This window comes from Anguilla rostrata, chromosome 9, assembly GCF_018555375.3.
Source record: "Anguilla rostrata isolate EN2019 chromosome 9, ASM1855537v3, whole genome shotgun sequence".
Lineage (NCBI taxonomy): Eukaryota > Metazoa > Chordata > Actinopteri > Anguilliformes > Anguillidae > Anguilla > Anguilla rostrata.
The window spans coordinates 23,161,907-23,173,039 of record NC_057941.1 but is presented as its reverse complement, the minus strand read 5'-3'; the positions used below and the strand labels follow the sequence as shown (position 1 = coordinate 23,173,039).

The following is an 11,133-nucleotide window of genomic DNA, read 5'->3' as shown; positions in this document are numbered from 1 at the left end:
CTATCGGGTTGTTTGGTATTGCTGAGCTTACCAGTGCAGTTTTGCATCCTATCAATGTATCAAACAGTTCATTTTGACACACCCAATGTTTTGTCTATGCCTCTGATAAATTCATTCTAATTGTCTCATGATGGCCTGCTTTACTGGCATTGGCGCTTATTTGGTCCTCATGATGAAAATTACACAATTAGAGTCAACTCTAGAGCTTTTGTTTGCTTTCTTGTGCATAAACTAATGATGCTGATATGCACAGTTGGCCGAGAAACAGCTGAGCAGTCAGTTGTACAATTACTTTTGCTCCCCTAAAATTGGGGGGACTATGTATAAAAAGTGCTGTAATTCCTACACAGATCACCCAATAAAGATGTAAATAGCTTCTAATTAAAGCTGACTGTCTGCGCTTTAACCTCATATTTAGTGTCTTTATGATCCAATGCGCTGGAGTACAGAGCCAAAACACCAAAATGTACGTCACTGTCCAAATACTTTTATTTATATTCTGGACTGTGAAGTTCACAATGATGCCACATGAGGTGATCAATGTGTATAAAATACATACGTTGTAGTTTAGTTAGTTCAGGTTATTATATAACAGGAAATGATGGAGACATTTTAAAAAAAATGAAACACCACACATCAGCTAGTCTGCAATAAAGGTGCATTAGAAAATGAATAATTCTGGAAGGTTTTAAAAATGACCATGTTATGCTGAGATATGATGGAGATATTTTACGCAGCAAATTGTCAAAATAATCAGATGACTAACAGAATCTACTGGCATTCAGCTAGCTCAGTGTGTAATTTTGATTGGTCAGATTATATGTGAACATTGTTCATTTGTCATGTTGAATACTAAGTCTTTACATGTGACATAAAACTTAATGATAAATGGAGATTTATGTTACACATCAATCTGGAAAGATGTTTTCTGCCCAAACACAAATAGGCAAGGTCCAGAGGAGAACAAATAACGTGAATCTGATAAAAAGTGCATTATAATAATGTAATAAAAGGATAATCGTTTAGAAAAAAAAATCATTAGATTTTATTACACTGCACAGTTACAACCATCTCTTACTCATTCTCATATAGAAAAGATACAACTATGCCTTAACATGCACAAATACGTTAGTACTGTAGGGTCACTTTGGCCATTGCCAAGAAAATTCATAAAACATTTACACTTTAATTGCTATACACAACCTTACTAGACCAGGAAAAAAATTAAAGAAATAAAATATCTGATTAAAAAAGGTGGCCTATTTATTTACATATATAATTCTAAGTGGAACAGTCTGGTCAAAAAAGTGAAACAAAATGTTGGGCAGAAATCATTTACATTTATTTCTTTGGGTGAAGAATAGAACATATACTTGATGCCAAGATATTGAAACTTTCAAGCGGTACACTTATTAACAACAACTATATTTATGGAAAGGAGATACATGTATGAAATGCTCACATGTACCTTGAACACTAACCCTAGCTGTTTTAATCCATTGGCTTACATGACATTATTCTGAAAGGGGTTTAGGTTCAATAGTCCGGACATAAGTGGCTACCCATTGCATATCATGAGCATGACAAAAAATGGAAAAAAGTTCTGTGGAATGAACAACTTATTTTGGGGACAGTAATACCACTATACCTTACTTGGTTGTAAAATAATAGCGAAGTTACACAATGTTTTCAAAGGAGACTGTAGCTTTTGAAAAAAAAAGATTGATGTTCTATATCTGCATTTTGCTATTTCTGGCTATCCTGTTTTTGTTAAAGGGGAATTCCACTACAAATCAACATTACCTTATTTACCAGATCAAGGCATAAACGAGTAACTCTTAGTGGCTGGCCAAAGCAAATTCTGCACATAAATATCTGCAGTGATAGGGGTGAATTTGGAAGAGGCATATGTCATAATGGCGTACACCTCTACACTTTCTCATTGTTGAAGAAATATGTTGGGAGGGTAATTTCAATTTGGAGATATGTCGCCCCACCCTCCCATACTAAGTGAAGGGGGCATTGGTCAAGCTAACAGACAGTTATTAGGTATGTTCAGTAGTCTCGCCCGAGTGTTCTCAAAATCTTCTGAGTGAAAGTGCCCGCTACACACTTGCACACTCTTTAGCTGCGTCTCAGGTGTATCCAGGGGATTTAATGTCCCCCATTGCAGTCAGCCATTGTTGTTTTTTTACAGTGGTCTTGCAGTAGCCAGTAAAAAAAAAATCCTTAATTCGCTTGCATTTTGCCACACTGCACCGAAGCCTAATTTTTTTTTCAGTAAAACGTAAGCACAAAAGTAAACTTAGCTGAACACCATAATCCTAGATTGTTTTTTTCATTAGTGGCAAGCTAGCCAGTGAGTAGAAGAATGGCTTCAAAGCCAAGACGTAGCACCCAGCCCCCTATTTTGATTCAGTAGAAATGGAAACCTGACACCCCCCCATAACTGTAAACTGTAAGCCCCTGCTCCATTGTGTTCTATAGTGAAGCAGCTACCTGGAGTATGCACAGAAGTTTGGGGCTATATCTCTGCTCACACTACAGGTAGGGAATTGGCTGAGAACTACAGCTACCCTTCTACAAACAAAAGAAAAACCCAGGGTGGAACTCCCCTTTCAATGTTTAGAATGCAGTGGGGTGCTGATTCCACATGTGATGTTCCATTTGTGCCAGATGCACACCAGGCACTCTGTTTGCATTATAACCAACCTAATTGCATATTTCACTGCATAAAATCTATTTCCACTGAGCACTAATTGAAGTGTAGCTTTTACATTTCATAAAATCAAAGGTCAAATGAATCCTGCACACATCATAATTTTACAAAATATGTACATTATGCTCAGTAGCACATTATAAATGGTTAGATGAAGGTATTCAACAACATCTGTTGAGTTCAATAATATGCAGCCTGTCAGGATGTGAATAAAGTTAATTTGACTATTATAGTTGTGATATTGCTGCATACAAATATTCATTATATATCATGAACACAATCCTACAATTTGTGTATTACTTCCAGCATTCAACTTAGACATTGTTGGCTCTGTATGATGACCAATGAGTAACTTTATTTTTGTTCTAAAAATATAGTATGGATGCTGTATCACTTAAAATGATGGCCACAGCTTTTGTGTCACAACTCCCCATTACCTGCGAATCTACTATTTAAGGGCAGTGTTTATTTGTTGGCTTATCTTGTAATTGTCTTGTTATAATGATGCGAGCAGAGGACGGATTCATATATGATTTGCAATGGTGTCCCAAGCACATACGTGGCAGTAATATATATTTGTATTTATGCAATTTCTCCAGTATAGTACAGTGCATTTATTTAAATATGGGGATGCGTTAGGGTTGGACATTTGGGCTAAATTTGGGATAAATGTTTGTACTTTGGAATTTTAGGTTCATATACATTTTAACGAGGCATTACATAATAGCAGTTACTATTAATGGTTTATAATAAAATGATTATAATATCAAAAGTTTCAAATTCCTTGGTGTTGTTAGGCACAAGTTAACTATTTAAGCATTAATTGCTATTGAACTTGACAAAAAAATTGTACTTCACAATTCTTGAATAATATATCAGATGCTGTTTTTATTTATTTACATTTTTAATCATACAGTTGACTTGCAGACAACTACGTTGTTACTGGCAGACAACTAAGAAATAATTCCAGCTATCAGATATTCAGAAAAGAAAGACATCCAATTTAGGAATGTCAATAACCAAAACAGTGCACATCATTAACTGTCTGCAGAAAAAAAAAAGAAAAAAAAGAAAAACATCGCCCAAGCCAATTATGGAAATAGCATTCTAATGAGCCTTTAAAAATAAATAACCAAATTAAAAGTGTGCACACAAAATAAAACGTGTGCGCTTTCCTGCACTGTCAGTCTTCAACTGACTGCCTGAAATTTAGAACCATAGGAATTAAACAAAAATATCACAACAATATCCTAGGTTGTATTATAATCTATTTTACCCACATGTCCACATATCGAGGTATCAGTTGGTTTTGTAGTTTGCAATCAGGCCTGAATTTTCAGTCACTTGCTCAGAATGTACAGAGGGATGCAAAAATATTATTTACCATCAGACCGCAACTTTACTGTTATAAATGATCATATAAAATTATTATTTCCATGAGTTATTATTTACGTTCTCCTTTTAATCCATTTTAAATGGATAGAGGAGCTTGTCCTTTTAAACAGTTTATCTGTTCCTATCCCTACTGAGCTCCACTTATGCGCATAAATGTAGAAAAAAAATCCTTGTATGTAGGACTACCTAACAAGGATGAATTTAGTACAATATTGACAATTCATAAAAAAGATTATGGATTTGCCTATTCTGAGTTCACACCAATCACTTATATCTTAAAAATTGGCATTATTATTGTTGTTGTTGTTGCTGTAGTTGTTGTTATTATTATTATTATTATTATTATTATTATTATTATTATTATTATTTAGTATTATTATGCATTCACTTGTCCTGTTTACTTTAAGCAGAACTGCACCTATCACAGATGCCATTGAAAATGCAATATCTTTTAGTACTGTGAATGCTGGAGGGCAATAGATCATGGGCATTGAGCCGTCAGGCCACGCTGTACTTTAGGAATGCTGGCGTTTCTAAAGTCCATTGTGTGGAGATTCCAGGGGGGCGTGTCCCCGGCCGGCATCCCAGCCCCATCACTCTCTGCCACCCGTTTGCCACCATTGTCAGTGTTTACTGAGGGGAACACAATCCCCCTGACAGGGGGCCTAATTTCAGCATCCATACTCCATAAAAAATGGCCCTGTCTCCCCTTCCCGCGAGTGGGCCCGGGCGCTGGAGCGGCCCCATATCAGTGTCTGTCTGGGAAGAGCCCGAAATTCAAACTCAAGGTGTTGATTGTGCTCCGGCATGGCTCTGTAAGGGTGATCAGCTGTGACAGGCGTGACATTGAGTGATTCTTATTCGTTTCATACAGGCGAGAGATATTAAAGCTTCAGCCGCTCGTTCCAATGCACCGACTGAGTGGAGATGCATTTCCAGAAGCGATTTTTCAAATAACAACAACCCCCCCCACCCCCACACCAAAACACCAACCCCTCCACACCTACCGAACCCCCTCCTTTACAGACCATCAACTGTGTGATAGAACACAACAGCGCAAAGAAAAGCCTGGATGATGTTTGTTTGTCTCGGGTACAGCTGCTCCTGCCCCTGCCGTCCATCATTCCGAACTGAAAAGCGGGTTTGAATGCTTTTTTTAGGGGGTAGCCATAGTCAGGGGTGTTGCACAAAATTCTGGGGCCTGTGCAAATGCAGTCTCTGTGCCCACCACAACCCCACCTCCCCCCCTCGCCTGCCATGGAGCCCTGGGTAGTCCACTATTCCCCCCTGGCCATGCCGTCTCCCACTCACCAATGTGCATGGAATCAATACTCCAATCAAATACACCATCACTGTATCTTTAGTGCAAGGTCCCTTTTTACTGTATATGAATATACAAAATATTCACAAATAATGAGATACCATTAGACTTTACATTACATTCCAGACACTTCACTTCTATTTTTGTCCTTACAATAGTACTTACACTATTAACAGTGCGCAACTTCATAGAATAACTGGTATCCACTTAAAATGTAATCACGGCATGGTGATCAGGTAAAGTCAAAAACGTGGACAAATACTGACAAGTAAAGGAAAAGCGATTAAAACCACATGATAGCCCTCTGTTATATAATATCCAGCTGCTTTTATTTGACATCTGTATAACATTTCTGCAGAAAAAAAAGAAAAGAAAAGTGATGACACTTTTATATACACTTTTAAATATACACTCAGTGGACACTCTATTAGGTACACCTTTCTAGTACTGGGTAGGACCCCCTTTTGCCTTGGAACAGCCTGAATTATGCATGACATGGGTTTCAACAAGGTCCTGGAAACCTTAGGGATTTTGATCCAAACTGATGTGATAGCATCGAGTAGTATCTGCAGATTGTTAAGCCACACATTCACACTGCGAGCCTCCCATTCCAACACATCTCATCGGTGCTCTATTAGATTGAGATCTGGGGATTGGAGTAAACTGAAGTCACTGTCATGTTTGTGGAACCAGCCTGGAATGATGTGTGCTTCATGACATGCCACCGTATCCTGCTGGTAGTATCCGTTAGAAAATATCCAGGGTAGGCTGCAGCCATAAAAGCATGACTATGGTCAACAGCAATGTTTCAGTATTCTGTGGCATTCAAATGATGCTCACATAGTATCAATAAAACATTCACCAGCCCAGTATACATCACCAAGAGCCTGCACAGTTGACATGGGCAGGATCGAACCAGGGATTTATGTTTTTTTAAGCCAAATTCTGACCCTACCATCTGTATTTCAAGGCAGAATTCGAGATCCGTCTAACCAGGCGATGTTTTTCCAATCTTAAGTTGTTGACTTCTCATGATCATGTGCTGACTGTAGTCCCTCTTCCTGTTTTTAGCTGACAGGAGCAGGACCTGGTTTGGTCTTCTGCTGCTGTATCAGACCCATCCGCTTCAAGGTTCAACGCATTGTGAGATGCCCTCCTGCACACTACGCTTGTTATTTGAGCATTTATGGGCTTTCTGTTATCTTGAACAAGTCCATCCTCCTCTGACCTCTCTCATTAACGGCGTGCTTTCGGGCTAGAGAACTGCCGCTGACTGGATGTTTTTTATTGTTTATCGCACCATTGTCTGTAAACTCCAGGGAATGTAGTGTGTAAAAACTCCAGGAGTGCAGCTGTTTTTGAGATGCTGGAGCCACCATGTCTGGCACCAACAATCATACCACAGTCAAAGTCACTTAGGGCATGCGTTTTTTAACCATTCTAAAGTTTGGTTGAACAACAACTAAACCTCTTCACCATGTCTGCAAACTATATATATATTGAGTTGTAGCCACATGATTCAGTCTTTGGAGGAGTGGGCTATTTGCGTTAAGGAGCAGGTGTACCTAATATGATGGCCATTGAGTATGTTTAAGCTTCTCTTTCCAGTAAAACTACTCAAAACATCAGCCACCCACCCTAACCTGCCAACAACCTCACCACTTCTCATATATGTACCATGAATTATTCTGAGCTTTTAGTTACACAACTGACAAAAAACCCCACCTTTTAATGTCTCTTTTTATGTACTGTACTGAGTTTGTAAAGCCTTTAGTTGGAATTTATGAAATCACCATTACATACTATGTCTCCTATGGCTTGTTAATATGGTGTTTTGTCATACTTTTTGCACAAGATTCATTATGTCTACATGCTCAGCTAAACATTTCAGACAAGCTTCCCTGCTAGCAATTCCCAGACATTTCACATAGTTATTGTTTATATAAATATTATGCAATTGAACAAAGGAAGGCAACACTATAATTATTGTATCTTTTTCAGTTCTCTGTCACTAACAATATTGCAGTAATTTGTAAGCTTGTTTGCTGGGGTGGCTACCTACTTTCTCCTTGGTGATTAATAAAAAAGATTCTATTATATTTTATTATTTAATTAATATGTGCAGCTGGGTCTTAAACAAAAAAAAAGTGCTTAAATGGTAATGTCCTCCAAAATGAAATATAGTGCATTTTCTTACTCTTTATGGATTGAATTTGCAACTATATATTACAGAACACCGGAATATGTATTTCTGTCCTAAGGAATGATGCAATGTACAATATATTAAGGTTAGGTAGACAGAATATATTAAATCAACTGCTGTTCTGTTGCATACAACAAAAACAAATAGCAGGAATTCAGCAAAAAACATTGCAGTTTTTCAATTCTCTCAGCTAGGAGAATTGTTTTTTTTTCCCTGTTGGTTACTTAAAAAAGGAAAACATTTGCTATTGTACAGAGATAAAACAGGACAGGACACACCAGTGATCCAAATTTATACCTCAATACTGAGCAAAACCATGAAACCATTAACCATTACTGTAATTTTGTTTCCTTTTTTTACATACAAATGTTTGTAGAGACACACATACTTGGAAATACTATTATCTCAAATCTGTCAGTCATTTACCCCAATGTCAACCCCCACATCAAAACCCCCACCCCACCAAACACGTGTCAATAAACACCTTCAGCTCAGAGCTTTTAAGAAAAAAAAGGCAACCGTCTGCATTTTTGTTTATTTCCCTTTTGCTCGTACGGGACAGACAGGTCTGTCGTACTGTGATGCTGGCGGAAGCCGGGGGGAGGGGGGGGGGGGGGGGGGAAGAGCCACCGCTGCATCAAAACTTGAAAAGGTAGGACAGAACGACAGTCAAGAGGAGGCACGGCGAGCCGCGCGGAGACAGGACGGCGCTGTTGACGTCGTGCACGGCTCCGGGGCCTGTGTGTTCCCAGAGAGAAAAAGCAATTAACACCGCAGCCAGGCATCGCCAAGCAGGTTACTAAGAGCAAACATTTTCCCACATGTGAATATGAATAAATCTGAGACCACATTTCAGCCACGCTCGAAACCCTCCTGACGTCTCCAAAAAAGGGCTCGGTGATGTGTGAGCCGCGTGCAAAATGTAGCGCCTTTAGAGCTGTTTTCATTAATGGAATACAGTATGCACCACCGCATTAGAGGCAACCTTTGGACTGCTTTAGTTGCAGGAACTTCAGACAACATTTTAAATATTTAGAGGATGTGTACTGAAAAGCCAACTCTCATTTCAAGAGAAACAACACTTACATTAAGCACTGCATTCAAAAAGGGACTTCCATAAGCTATTCCATTTGCTATCAGAAGGATTTATGAGTCATGAGCATGTTGCACATGCACACTGTGAACCTACAGTACTGTACACCTGCACATACTGGCATCATCGGCATCTGTCCTTACATCTGACAAATTCAACTTTATGAATGTTTTTTTTCTTTCTTAAATACAGTTTGGGAAGTTATTTTCCTTGACTTCAGGAACAGGATAAAGGGGATCCCTGTGCATCCAGTACAAATATATTAGACAATATCTATGGGCTGCATGCTAACTGTATTTGTTCTATCAAAGGCTGCAGAAGGAAGCAGTTAGCTCTGTGAAGTCAAGTTATGAAAATACACCTTCTAGCATCTTCAAAGCTATAAGTTATTTATATGATGCATCTTGCATTGTCTAATATTGTTTAATATTTTTGCACAGGATGCACAGGGATGAAAATGGTATAAATCTTATCGTCTAACTATGATACGATAGTCAAAATCGAATCTACCAAAAAGTCAGACTATTAAGGACAAATTAATGTAGATCATATAGATGTAAAAGTAAATGCACAGATAAGTGTCACGAGGGTGCATACATTCAATGCATGGGGTTTAAACAACTAGGGTCCCCAATTAAAAGGGAAGTGCACAGTTCTTAAGTATTCTTCACTTTATTCTGGCAGGGGAAAAGTGGAGAACTGTATGTAGAGATGAGATGTGCAGAAAGTGCAATGGTGGGGACTCAAACCCCCAGCCATATGGGGTATTTACTTGTGAGATAGGTCAGCTGTTTTAAAATGTAAGGTTGCTATTCACGTCTTCATTTTCAGGACCAAAAGAAAGAAAATTGGGAAAGAACAAAGGAAATTCAGATATCCCTTTGGGTAATGTCAATGTCTGGGCAAGCACAAGGCTGCAGATATGAGTACCCCATTGTTCTCCTTCAAGATACCGCTGTAATTTGTTGCCATATTATGGTATGTAGTAAAGGCAAGATAGTGCAGACACATCCAAAATAAATTCTGAATTAGACTTATGGGGGAAAGAGATAGCCACATGCGGTACTAAAACAGGTTCAATAGTTGAAACGGTGCACTATTACCATATCATGAGGTATTTCTTTTTTCTCAGAATATGATATACACCATTTATCTGGAGCAGCAAGCAGAATAAATGATCATTTAAAAAAAAAAAAAACATTTGATGGACTCTTTCAATAAGGAAATGTCAAGAGCTGCATGAATTCAGATCATCATTTTGACATTGCCAAAGAATCCTCATCTCAACACAGGGCTATTGTTAGAGGGAGAAAGCACACATATTTTAGGGAGATATTGTTTTTTTTCCAGCAGCAGAAATCTGCTGGAAAAGCGGAAAGCGGCAGAAAAATATGTACATATCCAGAAATATGACATACATTATACCGAAATAATTTAGACATTACAGCGCTTGCTATTAATAATACATGAAATGATTCTCACCATACAATATTATGCTGGCGTTCGTTATTCCCATGGTGTTCATAGCTACGCAGGTGTAGTTCCCGTAGTCCTCTTCAGAGACGTTGAAAAAGATAAGCATAGATTGCTTGCCTTTGTTTTCAATTTTGACTCCATTGAGTCCATTGAAGAGCCTGCAAAGATGAACACATACACCGTATAGCACGTGCAATTGAAAGTAGCGAAGCACTGCAGCTGAATTGCCTGTAAGCACATACCCTGACTGAAGGAGCTACCCAAATTCCATCTTTGAAGAAGTGGTTACAGTAGAACCTAAGCCATACAAACATGCAGGCTGACAGGCAACCAAACGGCTATTAGAATGGAAGCAACTTTCAAAATTTGTCCTTATAAAGTATTTTTATCACTGAGCATTAAATGGAATTTTCTATTTTAAACAAAGAGTACAACACGAAAAAATCTAATTGAATGTTCTGATAAGACCATGATCACAATTTCATTATTGTTGTTCTTTATTAAACTAACATCTACAGAAGTACTGAAAGATAAGGCTACAGTAATGCAAGGATATGACTCCAAGCAAGAAGGATTCTTTAAATTCTTGAAAATGTATTTTCTCTTTCTTTTGAACATATCAGAATTTGAAAACAACTGAATAATGTCTACTGTATACACAGAGAACTAGTAAATATGTATTTAATCCATGCATCATAGCCTATATATTACTTGTGGTTAAAATAATGAAAAAAATATTTCCCACAAATAATTTGTTAAAATCATCTGGTATTCCATAACCACTCTGGTATCAATGCATTTTAATGTAGTTATTTAAAATAATCTCACTAAATTATTCATCACTCTCAGTTTAAGATGTGATTACTCAGCCTCTGCGGGGCTTTGAGTGGATCAGGCAGCGTCTCTATTTACAGACAGGTATATTT

The 11,133-nt window shown here is 38.0% G+C and overlaps 1 protein-coding gene across 1 annotated transcript in view; it reads right to left on the bottom strand.

Moving 5' to 3' along the window:
• Nucleotides 1-470: 470 nt before the first annotated feature.
• LOC135263282 (opioid-binding protein/cell adhesion molecule-like) overlaps nt 471-11,133 on the bottom strand; it is a 190,808-nt gene continuing 180,145 nt past the window's right edge. Inside the window, exons 6-7 of the mRNA XM_064351094.1 lie at nt 10,214-10,365; nt 471-8,376 (exon numbers count right to left, since the gene is read on the bottom strand). Of these exons, the coding sequence (XP_064207164.1) occupies nt 8,276-8,376; nt 10,214-10,365 (253 nt within the window). The 3' untranslated portion in view covers nt 471-8,275. The remainder of the gene's footprint in view (nt 8,377-10,213; nt 10,366-11,133) is intronic.